The sequence below is a fragment of the Colletotrichum siamense genome (assembly GCF_013390195.1).
Source record: "Colletotrichum siamense strain Cg363 chromosome Unknown KSG_Cg363_contig07, whole genome shotgun sequence".
NCBI classification, from domain to species: domain Eukaryota; kingdom Fungi; phylum Ascomycota; class Sordariomycetes; order Glomerellales; family Glomerellaceae; genus Colletotrichum; species Colletotrichum siamense.
This window is the reverse complement of record NW_023501020.1, coordinates 3,665,433-3,688,061: the sequence shown is the minus strand read 5'-3', so window position 1 is coordinate 3,688,061 and position 22,629 is coordinate 3,665,433. Positions and strand designations below refer to the sequence as shown.

Sequence of the window (22,629 nt, the reverse complement as noted above, 5' to 3'; positions counted from 1 at the left end):
AGAGAAACTCGAAAGAAGAAGAGGTGAAGAGACCGATACCAACCAATAATGTGTACATTTTGAGACATGGTGTATTAGGTTACAACCTCTTTTGCTGTGTTTCCTCTTTCTTACGCACAAATTACACAGCGAGCATTTGTGATATCAATTCAAAGAAATCTAGACTAATGATTGGGAACCCGGAATAATGAAACATTTTTTACCATTGTATATACGCATGCATATTCTCCACGTTCAATATTGAACGCGTCTTGTTAGCTTTTAGGTGTAGTTAAACGGTTGTATTGGCGCATCAAGCATTAAACACAAATCGAAATGGAAAATTGAGATTAAAAATCATGTGACGCGCGACCATGGCATTTATCGCATTTCGCTTGGCGACATGAATGTTCCACCGCACCAATTGATGATGACAATGCAGAATGCCGTACCCGGAACTCGCGGTGATTTTTGTCAACCCGGCACAGCATCCACTCTGACAGCTGCAAGCCGCAAGCGAAGCACAAAAAAAAAACAAGGGCCAAGCAATTCAATTCAACGCCGAGGCTCTCTCTCCTGTTGACAGATGTGGATTTACCTTGTGCCTTGTTTTATTCCTGGGCGAATTATCTTATGTATCTTCGTTCTCGGCAGCAGAAAATAAGCCGACAGGAGCCCCCCACTGACAAGCCTTTTTTGCTCCTCTGCCCAGTGCCCAGAGAGACGCTCGCGCGCCCCCTTAAACTTATCCGTACCCCCTCCCCTCGATCCAGCACCGCTGAGAGAATCCTTCAGAACCAGACGGGGAACACGTCCACTGCTGACTGCAGCCAGCTGGGGGCGTGGCCCGCGTCCAGACCGGGGTTCGACAGGCGGCCAAGCGGTCCAATGCCTGGGCAGACGCAGGTACAGACGCACGGCGAGCCAGGGGCCACCTGGCCTTTTTGACTCGGCGCCCGCGAATCTTCTTGTCACTTGGAGAGGGGCACACAGGTGGAATAACGCCCAGCTGGCAGCTAGACGAACCAAAGAGAAATGCTCTCAGAAGAGAGGCCTGGGCTTTGATGGAAAACACACTGTTCCTCCCCCCACACAACGACGTCAGACAGAGTGAGCGCCCACGTTCCAGGGTCGAGCCAGGCCGCGTTGGACACGGGCGGGAGAGTGGGAAGGGTTCAGCATCTCGGAATGAGCGGCCAGCGGGCAGCAAAAACTCTCTTTTGGTTTTCTGACAGGCCTGGCTCAGTGCCTGTTGACGGCCGTTGGTAACGGCGCGCTTGCGCGCTGCAAGGTGGTGCCTGTCCTGCGCGGCAACTGACTTGCCGCGAAGCTTACGGATAGCCAATGCGCGGGACAACCCACCACATCGGAGTCTTTGTGGAAAGTCCACTTTGATTGGGGTGGAGAGAGACATCGAGAGAGTTAGTTGTGCTTGTTGTTATTGTTGTTGTCTTTTTCTCGCCCGCTTTCCTGGGAAGAAAGGGAGAGGGGAGAAAAGGCAAAAAGCTCCGGTCGGGACAGGGGCCCAAGACAAACATCTCAGCAGAGAGATGTTCGTTCCCACCCGCCCATCATCCTCGGTTTCGATTGAATCATGGCGTCATGAGGTCTCAACGCGTAACAAGACATTGTCTTGCTTCCATCGGCGGGACGGCATTCCAGATGTTTCTGCCAAACATAGATAGTGTGCCGCGGTCTCCCGGTGGAAAATGATCAACCCTAGAGCATTCCCGCCGACGGGGCCCTTGTTTTTTCCTAGCTTGGACTCGTGTGTTTTTGAAGAAAGTGTAGATTTTCCCGTCGATCCGCGTCACGGGTGCGGCGGTGCAGAATAACAAAAATAGTGTGGTGTCCCAGAGAGCGAGTCAAGATTCGCATTCCAGCTGGCCCGCGTAGCTCAGGCAGAGTCTGGAGAGGCAGATCTAGATGGGGTCGTTCAGCTCAACAGGGCTGGGCGCTTCCGGCTCCCTTCTTTCTGGTCAGTCAGCCAGCAGTTGGGAGCTGAATGAGTGTTGCCGCACGGCCCGCAGGAGAGAGGATCTTGGCCCGGCGGCTGCCTCCGCCGGTGCGGCTGTGGTGAGGGAGGCGGCGACGGGGAAAAGAATGGCCGAGGACCTCTTCGTGATATTGAGGCTGGATATGCGGTTGACATGGAGTGTTGGTGAGCCAATTGTGATGCAAGCAGCATTGACAACACTTATTTAATGTATTTAAAGTTTCATCGGCTCCTTTGAGTGTCCAAATGGCGATCGTGAGAGATATTTGTTGCGACTTTTGTCATTGGTGTTTTCATGGCCATGGGGCGTCACGATGAACAACAACAAACATTCTGACGCGATTTCCGGCGCCCAAAGGCTCGCAGTAGCTTTAAAATACGTGGAACGTTTATTTAAGAGCCAAGCATTACGATTATGTACTTTGTTTTTGATATGAATAGTTGTGCTGGGGTCAGTGATTTTTGTCCAGTCCAAACAACAAACATTTAAATAAGACATCCATGTTACGAGAGATGTCGTCAAAACAAGCGACAGAACGTCGTCAACATAACCTCACCCATCCCCTGCCTAGCGGTAATCCAACCCAAACAATCAAAGTCGCACGACAGATCTGACGCAAGCAATCTCATCCCGTTTCCCGCGCTGATAAGTCGCCATCCAGTTCCATTCGTCAATCTGGCAGCGTCGCGTCCCGGAGGATTTTAGATAGGATCCCAGGATTGCGGGCAGTTGATCCTTCCGCTTATTGGGCATGGAGACGCAGGATATGATGCGGATCAGAGCCGAGCTTGGGCGGCGATTGCGTGGTTCGGATGGTGGTTCTCCGTGGGTGGTGAGATTGCCTAAAAGGGTATCTCGTGTCGGTTCGCGGCATCGGGGCCAAGGCTTTTTGGGGCTTGGGCCAGCCTTGTCGGTTCCGACCGTTCGGAGGTAATTTTCTGTTTTGAGTGTTGACCGAGTTTATTTCAAGGCCTACAATGACCTGGAAGCTACTACCTATGCCAATGCTCATAGGAATTGAATACTTACCAATGGATTGGAGGCTAGACATGCCTTGAGCGGAATCAAACGCTCCAACTCTAGTGTAAGGCTTTTCACCAGAAAACTACTCATGATGATTCGAAACACGCTTTCTTCTGAAGAGCTAAATACTACTAGACTTCTGTTGTCATCTAAGAATCTATGGGTGAAAACAAGAGACCTCCTATTTCCTTGTGCCTAGGCGGCTACATCTCCTGTGTAGCTAACTACTCATATTACGAAGGACGATTACGATGATAACAACAGTGGTAGTGACGGCAACGACGATAATAGTAATGAGGATGATGATAGTAACGGCGGTAGTTGTAGGGACGATGAGAGCTCTCCTCAACTTATCTACATGTGACCGTCACAGTGAAGGCCCAACTTGTCACGGACTCTTCAGCTGCCACCTAGATGGCTATTTAATCCGGTAGAAACTCAAAAGTAACCACACAAACTCTTGGTCTTGACCTTAATGCGTGCGGATGGCCCCCTCGTGCACCTTTTCGTCTTCTCACAGGACATTGCACCTTGCTGTTCTACTATTTATACTCCTCTGGGAAGCATTTTCAAGCCGAAATTTCGAAAGCTATCTCGTAACAATCCTTCCTGCACCAGCGACCACATCCAACAAAAATGCCTAGGAAAGCCAAATCGATCAAAAAGCGCCCAGCGCCTTACCGCGCATCGCGAAGTAGGAGCAGCACCACGAATTCCGAGTCTGCCTCGGTCATCGATGCCGCCTCTGGTCTAGCATCTGGGCATATAGTTGCTGCTGCCTCAGCTGTCGCCACTCTCCCTGATGCCTCTGCAACTAACGACATCTCCCCGGGACCAGTTGCGCCTGCTGGTTTCCCTATCTTCCGCCTTCCCAGGGAACTCCGGGACCTCATCTACGAATACACAGATATGTTACCACTGGGCCAATTTATAGAAGCCAGACTTCTGAGGGGCGAGAAGGTCTTCAATAACAATAATCACGTGCGGAATCCCCCCAATTCGAAAAAGGTTCCCTTCACCTCCGCCTGGAATAGACCATCTTTGCTTCGCGTCTGCAGCTAGATGCGGCATGAAGTCCTGGATCTATTTTTCACTGAAAACTTGATCAGTTTCTATGATGGCAGTGCAGCACCATATCACAGGTACTTTGAGGAAAGCGCATGGTTTCGTCTCGCCAAAGTCGGCAGCAGGGCAAGGGGACCCGAGATCCAACCGCCGCGACAGATTCAGTCGTTGTGGAAAGATGCCCTCGCCAATCTCCGCCGTCTACACATCAAAATTCGCCAGGGCGCCGTCATGAAGCCGGAGTGGTTTTCATCGGCGATGAAACACGCTTCTCGGCTGTCCGTCGTCAGTCTCGGGATCATCAACCGACGGGGGTGGGATCCAGAACTCCGTCTCGACGCATACTGCGCGGCGTTCAACAAGATTGAGAGTCTGCGCGAATTGAAGCTTGTGTATGGATTCCAGCAGGAAGACATCGAGGCGATTTCGAAGAAGGTCAGCTGTTCGGTGAAGACGCTATGTGACTGTATCCTTGAGAATAAGGGTGGCCGTGTAGGTGAGACGCTTGTCTCTGTGTTGCGTGGTTGTGAAGATTCTCGTCCGACGGACGTGATTCTTGGTTGTTATTTCACAACACAGCTCATGAAACGTGAGGTACTGAAAAAATGGTGGCATGCCAGAGGCGGGTCCTTCACAGTCAGCAAGGAAGAATACACGTCTGATGGATTGCGTCGCAAGCGCCTGGTGACGATGTATTGCACGGAAGCCTCGCGGCGGTTGAACGAAGTGTAGGACAGCCATACAACTGCCAAGCTGGAAGGAGCAGTGGAATGGATGAGGCCAATGACGGCAAAGACTTGGCTATGTCAAGGATGAAGAAAGGGCAAGATTGAAGCCAGACCAGAGACGACGGAAGGAGAAACGCCCTTAGTTACGCGGATGCCAAACCAATGCCATTCGGATCCTGAACATAGCCACTTAGGCCTTCGATTTCCAGAGTCAAAATGTGTTTGATAGAGGAGCCAAGTACATCTCTTCCCCTGAGCGAATCGTGCGTTGATCTTGTACCTCACCCACTTATTAAGAGTTTTGCTAGACGGGCAGTGTTCACCACGCAGACGTGTGATTCGTATAGCGGCTATGTTATTATTATCCATTGTCGTCTTCTGCCATCGTCGTCTGCCATCGTCGTCTGCCATCGTCGCCCACCGTCGTCCATCGGCGTTATCGTTTTCTCTACTACTATTGTCCTTACTAGGTATGTTAGTATTAGGTGTACTACGTTTGAGGCTGTAGAGCACACCCCGATAGCCGACTGACACTGCCAACTTACGGAGGAAGGTGCTCCCAGCTTCAACGCACCTTCCGAATTAACTAGGCAATTAAGAACAAGGTGAAAACTCTTCTTCTTCACACCTATCTTGGAAAATTTTACCCCCTTCACACCACACCCTTCACTTTCACACTCACCATGGCCGCCTCCCCCGCCATTCTTCGTCTTCCCCGCGAGCTACGAAACATGATATACGAATACACCGATGACTTCCCTCGCCAGAAATTGCTTTTCGTCAAGCCATTCACGACCAACGAGACTCGACAGAAATCCAAGGTCTGCGATCGCTGCAAGGAAGCCAGCCAGATCTGTCAGTGCAACCGACCCGGTCTGCTCCTGGTGTGTCGCCAGATTCGAGACGAGATCTTGAACTTCGTCTTCTCCATGAACATGATCCATTTCGACGACGACTGCTGGATCAAGCTCGCTCGAATCCACGACGATCCCGGCATTGAGTACCGCTCCCATCCCGAGCTACGATCGCTCTGGGCCCAGGCCCTCGACCATGCGCACTTTGTCAGCATCAACCTACCCCGCGACAGGGGAATGCGTCTTGACGCCATTATGTCTGTCCTCCAACACATGCCTCATCTCAATGAGCTCTTTCTCAACCTGCCCAAGCGCAACAACAAGTGGGCGTGGCTTGGCGACTTCTACGAACTTCTCGACAGCATCAAAACTCTACGGCACGTCGTTCTCGGTAAAGGATTCGATAATGAGCTTGGTCAGGCACTTCTCGACAATGTCCTCTGCTCGGCGGAACTGGCTTGCGGATGCCCTGGCGCTGGAAAGGCAAACCACGACCTTGACTACAAGTTCCCCTTTACAAAGACAGAGGTGCAGAACGAAAAGTGCGAGTGGCAAGCGATGGCGGTGCTTGGATGCCACGTTAGTGATCTCGGCTGTATCATAGACTGGCTGCACGATAGGGGCTCAATAGCACAGGCAGGTGTGCAGTGGAGGCCCAAGCACAAGGCTCGCAGATACCGGTGCGTTTTCTGTTGGCAAGACGAGGCAGGGAAGCGCGTGGTTTACTAAAGAAAGGAAATGTCATTTGGTTCAATCAACGTCATCCATATATGCTACTGAGATCCCTTGCTCTTCCTTTGCCAAAGTGACCATGTTTCATGTATGCTTGCTTTTCCTGTTGCTTTCATGATTGCTTTCGTTGTTGCTTTCGTCGTTGCTTTTGTTGTTGCTATTGTCGTCATTCTTTGTCATCGTCTTTCGTCGTCGTCTTCCGTCGTCGTCTTCCGTCGCTGATAGGCTGGACATAAAGAGGCAGCCTCCAATGTCGCCTCCCTGGCACTAGACCTATTGGCCTCTACGGCATGCGTCGCAGCAGCTCATGCTGAGCCCACGGCACCTCAAATCGACGAGGATGCTTTCGTCAAGGACGCGTACATCGTTGAATCCGACGGCGAGACCGACTCCATGGGACTCTGGGATAAGCTCTGAAGTGCTAGAGCGACTATGTTTGCTGTGTACTGCGCTACTCCGACTGAGGACGATAATAGGGAGACTATAATGGCAACGGCAACGGCGACGGCAATACTAAGCTCAAAGTCAAAGGGAGAGAAGGAGGAGGACCTAGATAGAGAGTTCGACGGGAACATTACCGAGCCGGAAGAGCAGATGACTTCTGATTACATCAGAATGTGGAAGGCGACTTGTCCAACGAGTTCCGCGATACAGAATTACGGATATCTAGACGAGTTTTGCTATCCGAGCGGATATTCCTGGCTATCTGGGCGGCTAGTGGGGTTAGACGACAATAGGGACGACGACGACAGGGACGACGACGACAACGACGACGATAACAACAGGGAGAGGGACAGAGATAGGACGACAAGGACGACGGGGATGATAAAATGATCGAAACGAAATCAACTGTTTGACCTAATGTGGGCAGTACTTTCCCCGGATAGCAAGACTCATCTTGGGACGGGGCATATCATAGGGGAAAGCGCGTAGTTTCTGATCGCAGCAAAAGAGAATCCCGAAGAAGCCTCCCGCAGAAGTGTGATGAAAGAAAAATGAATGCGATGGAAGGGCATACACGAGGATAGCCTCCGACCTGCGGACCACGCATTCATGTATCTCCAAGCAAAGCTCCAATTTCCCCAGAGACGTCCAGACCAGCTCCAACCCGCCCGCAAAAAAGCTCGGGAAAAGCCCGCTCGGCGCAACGATCGGCATAATAGAAGCTTGCGTACGATAGTATCAGGGTGCGAGCAGGCATAGGCATGAGGGGGCACCGCGGGCTGCGCGTGCGCATCAAACGCGAGATCGGATGGAAGTCAGGCCGAAATGGCGCGCGGGTGGACGCACAATGCGCTGACGAACACTTGCCCTTTTTTTTTCTCTTTGCTTCTTCAGACGGACGGGTCTGTGCAGCTTGCGACTTGGGACCGGACGAAGAGATATGATCTACGGCATAATGAGAGGGGTGAAGGGGGGGAAGAGGCAGCGAAGTGGGTGGTGGGCTGTCATCTGGACTTCAGACGAAGCCGTGGACTGATGTGAGTCAGGTTCTTCGGGAATTCGGCGAGGCTGGGGAGGCTTGGGGGGGAGATCTGTGTTATGCGATGAGCGCTGGGTTGAGCTTGAGACTGGAGATATGGGGATGGAAGGGAGGACTGAGTCGGGGCAGGTCGAAACGGGTTGGATGACAGTGAATTAAGGATTTTCGCTACCGCTTGCTGCCGGTGTTGGGTCGAGAGGTCGGGAAAGACCGAGTTCTAGATGGTCCTTGGATCGGAGGAGGTGAAGTTGCACTCACGATTGACGGGTGGGACTTTCTTTGATAAGAGGAATGAGCTGTGGCCAAGAAAGCGAAAGCGAGGCTTGGTGAACTTGAAATAGATGCTGACGAGTTGGGAAGACACTATTTCTGACCTGCCGCCGCGGTTCTCACCCTGCCAAGACGGTTTGCTTCTCATTCCACTTCACAGGAGTCGACGCCAAAGGAAGCGGCAGTTTAGAAAAATGCCCAAAAGCAGTGAATCTGGGAAGGAATCAGGTACACCAATGCACAGATCAAACACGACCTCTTGGCAATCGTGAACGCTGAATAGTGCCTTTCGCCCTGCTGGCGGATTGCGGGCCTGCCAACCGGCGCTCACAAAATAATAACAATAAAATTCGTCGCTGACGGATACACGCGCAAAGCCAGGGACGACGTCAGAAAAAAAATAAAAAAATGCGACTAGCTCCTGTGTATGAGATGGACGGGAAGAGATGTCGGTCAAACAACGCCCGGGGCCGTCTATCTTTCCAGATTGGGAAGGTTTCTGCCGAGGGGAAACCTGTGAGTGGGTGGTTTGCCCTTTGGGTGCGGGTTGAGACCCGGTCGGTTTGAGGAGGCGTCTCAGGGAGCGTGGACCCCCTGATGAGGCTGTTTGATCGCAATGCGATCTCGCTGACAGGGGTGGGCTGGGGACCCTTGGACTTTGCTGGCGTTGCATTTGCAGTTGGGGGGCAGTTCGCGCAACCATCAATTGCCTCTCTTCGGTAGCTTTTGGGTTAAGGTGAGTGGGAGATTGATGGCAGGGCACGGCACGTCTGGTGCCGGGCGCGAGGCGATGGGAGGATTGTTGGGCGAGATGAGGTTGGCGCGGGGCGGTTCCGAAGCGAAGTCGTTCCGGATCATGGGGTCACCTACACTACATTCCCCCCTGAGCTTGAGTCGTATTCGACAGAATGTTAACCTCGCAGGAAGATCTTTTGCCCCAAGCGTCGTGCTGGCTGTGAAGGAGCGAGGACACGGGGGCGAAGGGGAGACAATGAGACGGGAGAGAGAGAGAGAGAGAGAGAGAGGAGGAGCCCGGGCAATAGAGCAACTGTTAACGATGCAAGAGCCAGATGGCAGCCGACACGCGCCAAAGTCAATCTGGATCGACGGCAAGGAGGACAGAGTTTGCGGGCAGGCACAAACGAGATGATTGTCCAGATTTACGAGACGGTTTAGTCATCGAAATCAGAGTTCCTGTGGTGATCTCTAAACGGAATGTTTCTTCAACGGATGCCACTCACAAAACCCGCGGAGATGTCGAAATGAATGACAACCAAAAACAAGCTTCAATCAATCTAATTAACTGCTGGATCATCTGGGGAAAAAGACAGCCGCCACCCAGATCTCAGGGACGATAGATTAAAAAAGTGAAGAACGAAGGGAAGGGGGGTGGTGGTGCACCAGGGGCGGCGACCAGCTGGTTCTGGTTCTGGGCCGCTGCGGTGCCGCGACACCCACTGAACAAGCATTGGCGATAGATTAATTTAATTAATTTCAGCACCCGGACATGCGTGACGCCGGGCGCTAACGGCGCAGGTTATCTCAGCCTCACTTCACCCGGTCGCGCCGTTCCCACGGGTTCAATTTGCTGGATGAGCTTAATGGCACGACTCGCAGGCTGTCTTGTTGTGTGACCTGGACTCTTCCGCTTTGACGTTGGGTTGGATCTCCTCGTGGTGTCTAGGTAGAGTCTATCGCAGTGACAGCTGCAAACCATCAGACGGCATCCTTATAGATGAACATGCATCAGCTCACATCACCACCAGATGGCTTCACCGTCTTTGCACCAGACACACTCGCAGTCTCTGAAGAGTCGCAGCACCATCCCGCACTCACTCCTCTGGCCCCCCTTTCACCGCAAGAAACTGCCGCAGGTCGCGTCGTCCGCTTCATGCCCTCTCCAAGTGGATGGCCCCGTCGTGCTGGATTCATCCGTCTGCTTGTGGATATTTCCACCGCGATGCTGTTTTAGAGCGTGCCGGGGGAGTTTTAGAGTGCTGGAGCTGTCCCCTCGTGTAAGCGGGCAGCTCACGGTGGGGGGGGCTTCGCTCTGTTCCGGGGGGCCGTTGCACTGAGTACCACCTAAGGGGACGGGCGGCCAACGGGCGGGGGCGGGGGGGGGGGGGGGGGGGGGGGGGCCCGCGCTATGCCCTTCGCGGTCGCCTGGGACGCTGCTGCACCGCAAATGCGCCCCCTTCGCCTCCAGTTCTCTGCCAGTCTTGCACCACGCATCCCGCCCGCGTTGTCGGGTTCTCGCTCTTCCATATCCTCAACTCATCTCGTCTCCCTCTTTCGTCATCTCGCATCCCGGGGTTGGGTGAGGGGCATATTGGCAAACTGACTAGATACAGACTAGGTAGACAGACATGGTCTCTATCGCAGCTCTCGGTTGCTCGGCCTCCACCCTAGTCTGAGCGAGGCGCATCATGAAGCAAGCATGAGTAGTAGGCAGGAGGCAATCTGCAAGGCTCCTCCATGCCTCTTTTTCGGCTCGACTCCCGATCACCACGCACTCGCTGCACGAAAGTTCTGCAGAAGAATGCGCAGAATCTGAGAAGAAATGGGACGGCCACCACCACCACCACTACCACCGCCACTCATCCGAACCCCCTTGGTCCCTGGGCCAATCCTCGAGTCCAGCCGACATGAGACAAACTCTGCGTGTGAGGCCAGTTGGGACGGACACTTTGGGCATGTCGCGACCTGAGCCTGAGCCTGAGCCTGGCCATGAGCCGCCGCGCCTGGTGCTGCTTGGTCCATGACGTTCATGCCGCCGCACCATGTCGTCCGTCCAATGCTGCAGTATGATCGCCGTCTGGGTTGGCTTCCTCTCTCTTCACCGTTGCTTGGGACTCTCCCAACCCATGGAAAGACTCTTACCACCCATGTTCGCATCATCCCATGCGCGTTTACTGGATGGGCCCAGCGCATGCGACTCGGTGGACTGGAGCATCTCATCCCATGGGATGGATCGTTGACGAGGGGGGGATGCTCGTCAAGGAGTGTCATCGTCGCAGACCTCCTCGACGTCTCGTCTGCGACACCCCTTCTCGAAGCCCCAGTCCCATGGCGCCTGCGGTTCAGTCTGTGGTCCATGGACCGACCATCACGGGAAACAATCTCGTCTGACATCGTCCACACCTCACCATCTATATAATCCCATCTGCCCATCCCGTCTGTCAGTCGTTTCTTCTTTCCCTCCTCATCCTGCAAACCAAGCATTCGCCCTACTCTCCTCTTCCAATCTTTCAGTTCTGTGAACTTTTTTTTACGTTCTCGACACTCTTTCTTGTCTGACAATCCAACTACAAACCGCTAGCCGGTCCTTTCCAATCTTTTTTCCACTAAAAAGTAACTTCTAAAGCTATCTTCGATTCTTTCGATCATCCGGTCTTCCGTTATCAAAACACCCAACACCAACACAAACAAACTCAAAATGTCTTACTCCAGCAAGACCCTCCTCCTCTCCGCCCTCCTGGCGGTCGCCGAGGCCCGCTTCGGCCAGGAACAGACCCCCGTCTCCGCCGTCTCCTCCCTCCAGAACGTCGGCAACCCGGGCGAGGCCGCCACCCTCGCCGGCGGCATCCCCGGCGTGCTCCTCGCCGCCGCCAACCCCTGCGACAAGCTCACCCTCGCCGACAAGATCGTCACGCAGCTCGGCGACAGCGCCGAGGTCCTCGACGCCGCCAAGGGCCTCGTCGCCGCCGAGCAGAACTTCAACCCCTTCGTCGTCAGCGTGCCCAACATCTGCGGCGACGCCTCGCTGCCTGCCACTGAGGCGCTCCGCGGCATCGTGCCCCTCGTCGATCCCGCTGTTACCGGCTCCGACACCGAGAACGCCAACTCGGCTACTTCCAAGACGACGCCGTTTGACGCTACGGGTCTGTCGGTTGCGGATGTCATGAAGGCGCAGGGCTTCTCGAACTTTACGACTGCGGGCGCTGCTGGTGGTAATGCCGGTGCTGGTAACAACAACGCCAACAACGGCAATGCCAACAACAACAACAACAACCAGAACAACAACAATGCCAACACCGGAAACAACAACGCCAACACTGGAAACAACAACGCGAACACTGGCAACACCAACGACAACGTTGACTGCGGAAACACAGGCAACGCTGACAACTCCGCCAACACTGGCAACACCGGCAACGCCAGCAACAACACCGCGAACGCCGGCAACAACAACAACAACGCCAACACTGGAAACAACAACGCCAACACCGGCAACACTGGCAACAACGGCAACGCCAACACCGGAGGAGCCGCCACCGGCGCCGCGGACTTTGGCAAGTGCACGCCCACCATGGACTTCCAGCTCGGCCGCGCCGGCCGCAAGGCCACCGAGGGCACCTTCCTGCCCACCGACCCCCTCGTCGCCCAGGGCCAGCAGGACGCCCTCAACCCCAACATCATCACCAACCGAATCTGCGACCAGCTCATCAACGTCTGCGAGGCCAACGACGCGGCCCACCAGCAGTGCCTCGACGCCAAGGCGCAGATCCTGGCTTCGGGCGACAAGAGCGAGGCTGTTGCGACTACCTTCAACGGCCTCCTCGGCTTCTAAGCGATGTGTCTCATGATGTTGTCACAAAAAATGGAATCTCTCAGGGTTCATGTCTAGAGGGGTGGTGGTTTGCTTTGTTTTCCTATTGTTTCTATTATTCCCATGGTGTTTTATGAATGACTCCTGGAGCATGGCATGGATTTTGTATCATTATCTATCTGATCTGGCGAGACGAGAAAAAGGCTAGGACGAAGGAGCTTGGTTCATCTTTACTGGGCTGGGCTTTGGGTGTCTTTTGGCGACGGGTGGCTGGGTGTTCTTGAGTAGGGTGTTTGAATCAATTGGTTTGCCCCGGAATCTTTTCCGCGTCTTTTGTGAATTTGCCTGTGAAGTGATATGAATCTGATGCTTGATCGTGAGGATGACTGATTGGGAGTCGTCGCGGTTCGCTTGTTCGGCTCAGGGGTCGGCCTGTTTCAAGTCGGCTTCAGAGCTTCACAGCGGGGTGCTTTCCGGATAAACGGCGCGGTTGAAGTCTTCAATCGGACTTGGTCGGCGATAAGAAATTCCATCGATCGAAGTGATCAGTGTTTTGAGTTGCACAATGGCATTCATCATCCATCATCAACGACAGGACTGAAGTCGGTCGTCGGTGAGGCTCGGTCAACACCCACCCCGCGCCATCGGTGAAGGCAATAAACAAACTTTCAGCGGGGCGCCCGCCAAGCGAGATGAAAGAGACCCGGCTTTTAGCAGACGGCGTCCCCTTTCTTAGCGCGCTGCTCCCGCACGTGTAATTTGTTTGGACGAATGACTCGGGAGAGTCTGTCTATTGTGGCACCCTGATGACCCCTGCGAAGGCTTTGGCTCTCACCGACAATTTGTGAGGTTAAAGCGTTATGTGGGAGGGAAAGGAGTAAATTTAACAACAAAAACAGAGGAGGGATGCACCTCTGACCGGTCTGTTGTAGAAGACGTCCGCTTTTCTTTTTATGGCAGCGGCAGCACGAGAGAACTTGACGCGCAGATCTGCGAGATCTCTCTTGTTGCTTGGCTAGATCGCAACGCGCTTGGCGGCGTCAAAAGTCTAAAATTGCCGGCTGGGCGGACGTAGGGCTGGACCAGGGTCTCACTCTCACCCTCACCATGACGAATCCGTCGCGACACCCACACGGCGACGAGAACGGCACCTCAGATGAAGCCCACGATGCGCCGACACCTCGAAGCCCCCCAAGCAGCGGCAGCGGCGGCATCCGCTCATTCCTCCCGCCGCTGAACTTCATCACGCTGCACTACGCCTACTTCATCGGCACCTCCCTCCTCGCCTCGGCCATCTTCTACGCCTCCTCGCACCCGCGCGGGAGCATCAGCTACGTCGACGCGCTGTTCCTCGTCGTCTCCGCCATCACGGAGGCCGGGCTGAACACGGTCAACCTCAGCCAGATGACCGTCTGGCAGCAGGTCCTGCTGTGGCTGCTCATCGTCGTCGGGAGCACGATATGGGTGTCCATCTGGACCGTGCTCGCGCGCAAGCACGTCTTTGAGAAGCGGTTCCGCGAGATCGTGGAGGCTGAGCGGGAGAGGGACCAGATGAGGGAGGGGGAGGGCTGTTTGCCCATCGCTCATGGGCCGGGGAAGAAAGCGGCCGAGGCGAGCGGTGCTGGTGTTGTGGGTGAGGGGGTGTCGACGCGTGTGAGGGCTGTGGAGAACCATGTTACCTGGGAGGCTGAGAACATCACCCGCCGATCGACGGCTTCTGTCTCGAGCAAGACGAAGCCCTCGCGGCCCTGGCTCTCCATCTTGAGCGCGTCGAAAGAAGGCCGCAACGCGCAGTTTCACTCCCTCACCGCCGCTGAGCGATCTCGCCTTGGCGGCCACGAGTACCGCGCGCTTCGCCTGTTATCGGTCGTCGTCCCGCTGTATTCCATCCTCTGGCAGGTCCTCGGGGCCGTGGCGCTAGGCGCGTGGATCGCGAATAATATGCCGACGACGGCGACGTCGAACGGTGCGAATCCGTGGTGGGCGGGGATTTTCTTCGCGATATCGGCTTTTAATAACTCGGGCATGTCGCTGCTTGATGCGAATGTTGTGCCGTTCCAGCAGGCGTATTTTGTGCTTATTACGATGGGATTGCTTATCTTGGCGGGTAATACGGCGTATCCCCTGTTTTTGAGGCTGATCTTCTGGTTGGCGTTGAAGGGGTTGAGACTTACAACGGCAGAGGGGGCGTGTGGGGAGTTGAAGAGTACGCTGGAGTTCATCTTGAAGTACCCGAGGAGGGTGTACACGAACTTGTTTCCTTCAAGGCCGACGTGGTGGCTCTTCTTCATGGTTGTGCTGATCAACGGCATCGATTGGGTTGCGTTCGAGGTGCTGAACATTGGCAACCCAGTTATTGAGGCCATTCCGGTAGGTGCGAGGGTCCTGGATGGGTTGTTCCAAGCACTTGGTAAGCTATCTCCAACTAAAACTTCTTCAGATCTAGACTGACACATCTCAGCCGTTCGCTCCGGCGGCTTCTACCTCATCCCAATCTCCTCCGCCTACCCCGGCCTCCAGGTCCTGTACGTCATCATGATGTACATCTCCGTCTACCCCGTCGTGATAACAATGCGCCACTCCAACGTCTACGAAGAACGCTCCCTCGGGATCTACGCCGACGACGAAGAACAACACCTCAACCCCTTCATCCCATCCGAGGAAAACCACCACACCGCCGGCAGCAACATCGTCGCCGACTTCTTCCGCCAGAACCTCAGCTTCGCCGGCGTCGGCGCCGCACGCCCCGCCGCTGGCCCCAACGGGTACGAGTCCCGGACGAGCTTCGTCAGCCAGCAGATCCGCGGGCAGCTGGCGCACGACCTCTGGCTTCTGACGCTCGCGGTGCTGCTGATTGTGATCATCGAGACGTCGCACTTTCTGGAGGACCCGGTGCACTTTTCGGTGTTTAACGTTGTGTTTGAGGTTGTCTCGGCGTATGGGTGTGTGGGGATATCGGTTGGGTTGCCGGATGATGCGATGAGCTTTGCGGGCGGGTGGCATGCGGGGAGTAAGCTTGTGCTGTGCCTTGTTATGTTGAGGGGAAGGCATAGGGGGTTGCCGGTGGCGTTGGATCGCGCGGTGAGGTTGCCTGGGCAGAGGCTGTTGGAGGATGAGGAGGAGGATTGGAGGTTGAGGAGGGCGAGGAGTCGGGGTGTTGATAGCAGAGCTGTTTGAGGTAGCTTAGAAATGGCCTCGAAGACTGCGATGGAGTTCATGTCCATCTAATTAAGTTAAAAATCAGTCCACTACTTGACCGTGCGGCTGCAAAGCTCCAGACGTTGACTCCATCAACTGAGTGGAAGTATTTAACACCGTGAAATTGCCCTCTTGCTGTCGTGCACAAGCCTGTCTAACATTTTGAGAACTATTGGCCTTCCAGAGAAACTTCTTCGAAACGACGTTGACATCATATACGATGCCACTGATGGTCCCGTGCTGTGCTGGCTAGTTTGGCGCCAGCTCTTTACCTCCCAGCTTCTAGCCAAGGCCGGCATGGAGGTCAAGCAGATAATATTACAACCATTTCTTATGACAGAATAGCTGGAATGATGTCATCTTATGCCAAGGCAGGGTTACAGATACATCAGTTCGGTATAGCCGTGACTGAAGGGCAAGTCTAGCTTCGACTGCTGCGATATTCTTGCACAAAAAGAGATAACTGTCAATTCAGACTGAAGCCACCCTAACTAGAAATACTACCTGATATTGACTGATAATGGTACCAGTCTACAATTCGTGATCGTTTGACTGGTTTGTCGGATCGCTGCCTCCGCTCGGGCCTTTCTCTACATCATGAGCAGCATCGTTTGACCGCCTTGAGACCTGGAGAGCACCAATGGACATGGCACTTCGTCGAGGCGATCCCCGAAAAGAACTTTCGGTGCGCGAAGGGACTGTCTCAGACACACCATTGCCATACTGAGTTTGATTCGAGGTATCGGCAAGCTGTAGCAGGTAGCATATGAGTGCCATAGCCCTTCTTATGATGGGAGATAGGACGGGAGAAAGGAGGTCGGAAATGAACTTTTTGCTTCGCTTCCATGAGAAAGCGACAACGAGCATGGGAATGAAGAATCCAGCTGATACCGAGACTGACCGCGACACGTTAGTAGGTCTTAGTTTTGGTATTGATGAAGTACACACATATGACGCCCAATGCCCAAGGTGGGGCTTGCTGAAATGAGGCAACATCCAGAGCGAAAAGGGATGTTAGAAAAGAAAGTGGTAACTACATCGTACGAGTCAGTACGGGAGAGACCAGAATCAGAGGACGAGAATGACGCACGAACAGAATGGTCACCACAGTAAAGACCATGAGTACTCTGCCTTGTTGAGTTGCGATTTCTGCATGCTCAATCGAGCGCTGTGCCTGCTCGATTGAGAACTTTGCATGCTCGATTGATAGTTTTGCCTGTAGGTTTGCGATTTCACTCTGCTGAAGCGAGAGTGTAGTGTTGACCTAACGTGGTTCTGCGTCAGAATTACGGAGACTCAATGAGTCAGGAGCACTTACTGCGGCATGAACCCTTTCAGCAACGCTTCCCAATCCCTTGATATCATTGATGATATAAGTCGCGGTGAGTTCAGTCTCTAGGAAATTTCCCTTTCTCTTTGAATTCTGAGCATTCTGCTTCTTCATTGCTCTCTGAACATCCTGCTGATATTGGACCGTTGCCTCAAGAATGCTGAGTTCGTCTAGGATGTCTTTGACCCTGCTAGAGAGGCCTTCCGCTTCAATGATAGCCTCTGCAAGCTGATGATCCACAAGTTGTATAGCCTTGCTATGGTCTCCGGTCTTATCCTTTGACTGTTTCCTTAGTTCCTTCGTTAGGTCGCTGAACTTTTCGAACAGATTTGTTTCGTCTCTTGCCTGAACACATGTTAACCGACCGAAAGATTGCTTCAAAGAATGATTCAACAAACAATGGAGTTGATGGATCTTGAAAAGGTTTGGCGGATGGACGGGAAATCTCGCAATTTGAAATCCTGTGGTTTGTCATCCTTCTGTGCTTTGGGCTTCCTCTCGTAGTAGTCAACGCAGTAGTCAACAATCAACTGGCTCATCTCAGCGGCAGACCCAGGCTGCAAGTCGCTCCCGCCAGCTTCTCCCTGCTTTTCAAGACGGTCTAGTATGCCATTCAGAAGCTCATCTCACTACTGTCGATCGGATGTGAAGATGAGGATATCAACCATTCTGAGTGTCTTCATGTTAGCAAGTTTCTCGAAGCTTTGTCGGTGACATACTGTTGTTAACAGTCCATATCCAAAGCTGATTGACTCGTATCAAAGGCCAGTATAAGCCTGGACCTTGCTTCTTCTGGGAATGATACTGTTGTTTCTGGACTTGCTCCTGCTCATTCACCTTCTCCTGTTTCGATCCGTGATTCAGTCCCTTGATTTCTTCCTTTCGCTTCCGGTCTTCGACCCAACTTTCCGTCACCACCTGCGACATGTTGCGCCTGCTCCTGTCTTTGCAAGACTCGGGATCCTCCCCAAAATGGTAGTAGGACTCGTCAAGAGTGGCGGATCCATGTATAATGGTTTCACTGTACTTATCCAACAATTCTTGATACTTCTCTCGTGCTGTGACAAGAGCTGCGGCACATTCGTATTGTCTGTCTTCGTCTGTTTTCTCCTCGTATTCAAGTTCTCTGTTGGCTGCGAGTTCATTGCTGTGTCTGGATTCTATGTCTTCTTGGAATGCCGGTGGAGGCATGGCTTTTGTTGATTCCTCGGTTCCAAGTGAACTCTCCTCCATGTGCCCCTGAGACAGGGAACGCTTTGCTACGTCTTCTGCACACTGGAAGGAGTATGAAAGGTATGGCATCTTTCAGTTATCGTGAGATGTTGCAACAAGGAGCAACAGAAGGAGTATAGACTCACGTAGATAGCGGTTGCTGACATAGCGGGAGCTGCGGTCGCGTTTTTGTCCTGACCTTTCGCTACTTTTTGCTCAACCGATTCTTTTCCGTCTTCATCATCGTCCAATCTCATGTCCTTACTTCTCCCTACCTCGATTCCTTTTTCTCCCTTGTCATTACCATTTCTCCCAGGCGTTTTGTCTGCGTCTTCCGTCTCACTTTCGTCACTCTTTCTGTCACGCGAGATTGTGTCCCGTGAGACAAACCGAGGTCTCATAATCCTCGACGCTGAGAAGCTATCCGGCACTTCGATCCAACTGTCCTTAAAAAAAGATTTCGCTTGGTTAAAGCGACTTGCGTCTTGCTTTTCGTCGTACATAATTCTCTGGACCAAATCCTGTAAACTCGTCAGAAACTGGCGCCAGTCCAAAGTTAATATTTACCTACTTCCATCCAAACCATCTATGCACAATCAGTCAGATCATTCGTTACTCGGATGGCCGACAATTGGCACTTACATTGGTTGCAGGCAAGTGAATCCACGTGAACTTTGGCTCCGAGTCCATGAACACGGGCCGTTGCGCGATTCGCTTTTCAACCCCACGCGAACGCTCTTCAAACTTCACTATTGCCTTATGCATGATCTTCTGTGGTCCCTCCCGGTACACGGTGTCTTCGACGGTCCGAAACTGGATGATGTTTCCGAATTGCCCCTCCTTCTTGAAGAACCGAACCATGGCAGCTTCGTAAGTACTCAGCGGAGCGGCGAAGCTTACATGGTGCGTTGGCAAGGGATAGGTTGCGCTAACAGTGTAGATCAACCCAGTGGGTGGATTGTGGATGATGTCTTGCATGTCCAGGATGACATTCTCAATCTTGTCGCCTTTCCTTGCATCATCTCCTTGCTCAAGTCTCTGATTCTTGAAGCTCGCAAGCGGCTTCACCATGTGATTCTTGGACTCCTCAACTATAGACTTAGCCGAATTGAGAGCTTTCTTGGTCTCCTGGTTTCGTGGAGAGCTGGCAATGAGGAGCCAGAGAATTTGAGGCTTTCTCACATAAGCCGCCCATTCGATTGCAGTCCAATTTTCTGAACCCTCGGTAGTGAAACTGTCCAACGGCAGCTTGAGCTTGAGCTGTCTTTTGAGGAGATATGCTGCGACCTTGTGTCTTTCTGTTTTGCCAATTGCCCACATAAGAGTGTCAGAAATTCCTGAGCTAGGTTCACCGAAGACGTCGAGTATTGCCTCCACTCTTTCATCGTGGCCATAGCCAACTGCTAGCGCCACTGCCATTCTCATTTCATTTGTGACGATCTCCGTATGGGGCCTCGGATTCCGATCTAACAAGAGTCGAACCGCCTCGTTGTAATGCCCATCGTCATCATCAGCGGTGCAAGCTAGATGCAATGGCGTCATACCCCTACCATGATCATTGTTAAGATGATTGCATTCCCCAGTGTTGAAAATAAGCTCCAGAATAGCTTGGTTGCCTTGCAGACTTGCCAGGTGAAGAGGTTGTCGCTGATCCTGCCCGCGAGAATTTACATCGGCGCCTTGTTCCAAAAGGAATCTAACTACTTCATCTTGGTTTTCCGAAATGGCAAGATGCAAGGCAGCGTTCTTTCCTAAACTCGGAATGTTAGTTGCCAATGACCTCCTCTACTTGTCAAGCGTTGGGTAGAAATCTTCATGTTTACTTACTCGACATGCTTGACGCTGAATCTCTTTTGGCGTCCTCAGTAGTCTCAGACTCCTTCTCGGTCCATTTTGCGCCGGCTTCCATCAAGAGACGAAAGCCATCCCAGAAGCCATCCTCAGCTGCTCTCAAGATGGGTGTTCGTCCTTCTAAATCTGCCTTTTCCAGCTGGATATCTTCGTTGTTCCGCCTTTGAAGTAATTCTTCCATAGCATCTTTGCTTTTCGAGTCGATTGCTGTCATGAGTGGTGTCCAACCGTCTGTATCACAGCGGTCAAGCTGCGCGCCTTTGTCTCTCAGATATCGCACGATTTCGGGGTTGTCTGCCACAGCAGCAGCATGCAGCGGCGTCATGTCGTACTTATCTTCTCCGACGTTGAGGTCCCACTTGACCTTATCCAAGAGATACTGAACAATGTGACTGTGTCCATGCCTGCACGCTCTGTAAAGAGGCGAGTCACCTTCGTTGCCAAAGATTTCGGTCTTGGCCCCTTTTTCGAGAAGAAGCTTGACGACCTCTATGTATCCACCTTCTCCATCACCTTCTCCACATGCGTCGATGAGGGGTGTATCCCCCCATTCATCTTGGGCGTCCAGAGCTACTCCGGCTTCGATGAGTCTTTTCGCGGTTTCCGAGAGGCCTTGTATAGCTGCAACATTAAGCAGTGTCCGACTATGCTGGTCTTTCATGTCTAAACCCTCCTCAACGCCGTCATCTACCATCGAATCAATCCAGTAGCGAAACATTTCTACTTCCTTTGCACCTTCTTCAGACCTTTCCAAGTCTTCAATGAATTTGCGCAGAACTGACGCGCCGTGGCTGATATTATTGCCCGTAGGTCTTACTGCTTCGGGGCTCACATCCTCATCGCTGTCGGCAACGAACCTCACCGGCGCGGGGATGTTCACATTGGCCATTGTGTCGGTCGTGATCTTGGCTTTCTGGGGTTCTTCTCGTGGTTGAAGCGCGTGCAGTGACCTCGGAGGTTTCAGAAACTATGTATCGCTGAAGCTAGTTCATGGACAATTGTAGAAAGAGCAGCGTCGAAGAAAACGATGCTCGGCTCGGCTTCACCCACCTGTGGGAGCCCAAGCTGCTGAAAACTCATTTTCCTCCACGTTCATTTTGTCTCAGTATCATTTGCCGACAGCGGATGTTTCTCTGCTAGGCAGTCTTATCTGTTGCGCTCAGCGTGGCATATTAAAGCCCACCTTGATGCAAAAGCTGCGACTGCTAGTCGTCAGTTGAATGAGGAGAAGGTGACACAGCGTCGAACTATTAGGCCAACCGCATGTCAGCTCTTGATTTTCAATATTAAAACCAGCAATATGCGAGCTTTCGGCAGAAACATAGCACGAATCTTTCTTCCCTTCTAACTTTTTTCTTCGTAGTTTACCGCCTAGAGGCGCACTTTATTAACTACTATATAACTCTTATAGGGAAATATTTAAAAGCTAGGATAGTTTATAGAGAAACTTCTATAGCTACTTAAAGGGGTATATAAAAAGAGCGTAAATTACTAAGGAGTAAATATCTCTTTCTTTATATTACTATAACTTATTATACTAAAATACTAAAATAATACTATATTTATTATTTCTATAACTACTACTTTAAAAATAATAATAGTTTTATTTAGTTTATTAGAGAAAAAGAGGATAATATCTATAAATTTTAAAATAAATATTTTTTTTTTAGAACTATAATAAATTTAAAGAAGTATTATTCTTCTATTACTTATTAGTATATATTATCCTCTACTAATATAGCTATAATAATCTATTTTTTTTTAAAATATTTAATAAGTTTAAAAATATTACTAAAATATTTAAAAATAATAAAATAATTAATAATTAATATTATAAGATAAATTAATTAAACTATTTAAAATAAGAGAGCTTATTAGTAGAACTTAAAGTAGTACTATAGTTTAATAGAGTAGTAGTTAATAAAAGTAGTTTACTAAATATATAGGGGGTAGTTAGAGTAAGGGGGACCTCTTATATATCCCTAGTTATATAAAAATTCACAAAAGAATTCTTCACAAAATGAAACATAGCACGAAGTCGTCGACCTGTAGGCCCCACTACTATCGCATTAATACCAACGTAGGTGGGCGGTGTTCTGTTGGGGAGGAGTGCATGAGAGATCCTTGGAACCATTTCACATTCAACGCCATCTCACTTCATTGAGCCTGTTCATCAACCCGTTGTATGGGCTGATATGACTCCTCAAGTCCGAGATGGAGCCACGTCGCTTTGCAGGCGTTGTGAAAGGAGAGATGCTGGAACGAATGCATATGTTGTGAGAGATAAATCGTGGCCCGGTAGGGCCTGCGGCTAAACCTGAAATTTGTTTGGCGTAGATCGACCCTCTTGATCAAATT

The 22,629-nt window shown here is 51.8% G+C and overlaps 4 protein-coding genes across 4 annotated transcripts; 3 read left to right on the top strand and 1 right to left on the bottom strand.

The window, feature by feature from the left end:
* Positions 1–5,475: 5,475 nt before the first annotated feature.
* On the top strand, positions 5,476–6,795 carry CGCS363_v011306 (uncharacterized protein; the record flags this gene model as incomplete). The annotated part of the gene is made up of 2 exons (XM_036643155.1): positions 5,476–6,286; positions 6,617–6,795. 2 exons carry the CDS (start codon positions 5,476–5,478, stop codon positions 6,793–6,795), a joined length of 990 nt encoding a protein of 329 aa, XP_036491911.1.
* Positions 6,796–11,567: 4,772 nt separating this feature from the next.
* On the top strand, positions 11,568–12,701 carry CGCS363_v011305 (uncharacterized protein; the record flags this gene model as incomplete). The annotated part of the gene is made up of 1 exon (XM_036643154.1): positions 11,568–12,701. The coding sequence occupies one exon, from the start codon at positions 11,568–11,570 to the stop codon at positions 12,699–12,701; it is 1,134 nt and encodes a 377-aa protein (XP_036491912.1).
* A 1,086-nt stretch (positions 12,702–13,787) lies between these two features.
* TRK2-0 (Low-affinity potassium transport protein) lies at positions 13,788–15,857 on the top strand (the record flags this gene model as incomplete). The annotated part of the gene is made up of 3 exons (XM_036643153.1): positions 13,788–15,090; positions 15,142–15,690; positions 15,850–15,857. 3 exons carry the CDS (start codon positions 13,788–13,790, stop codon positions 15,855–15,857), a joined length of 1,860 nt encoding a protein of 619 aa, XP_036492150.1.
* Positions 15,858–16,409: 552 nt separating this feature from the next.
* ANK3-0-1 (Ankyrin-3) lies at positions 16,410–21,160 on the bottom strand (the record flags this gene model as incomplete). Its single annotated transcript, XM_036643152.1, has 10 exons — positions 16,410–16,774; positions 16,827–16,911; positions 16,969–17,142; positions 17,197–17,553; positions 17,607–17,809; positions 17,928–18,510; positions 18,567–18,941; positions 18,992–19,006; positions 19,063–20,171; positions 20,248–21,160. The coding sequence occupies 10 exons, from the start codon at positions 21,158–21,160 to the stop codon at positions 16,410–16,412; spliced, it is 4,179 nt and encodes a 1,392-aa protein (XP_036491913.1).
* Between the last annotated feature and the right edge of the window lie 1,469 nt (positions 21,161–22,629).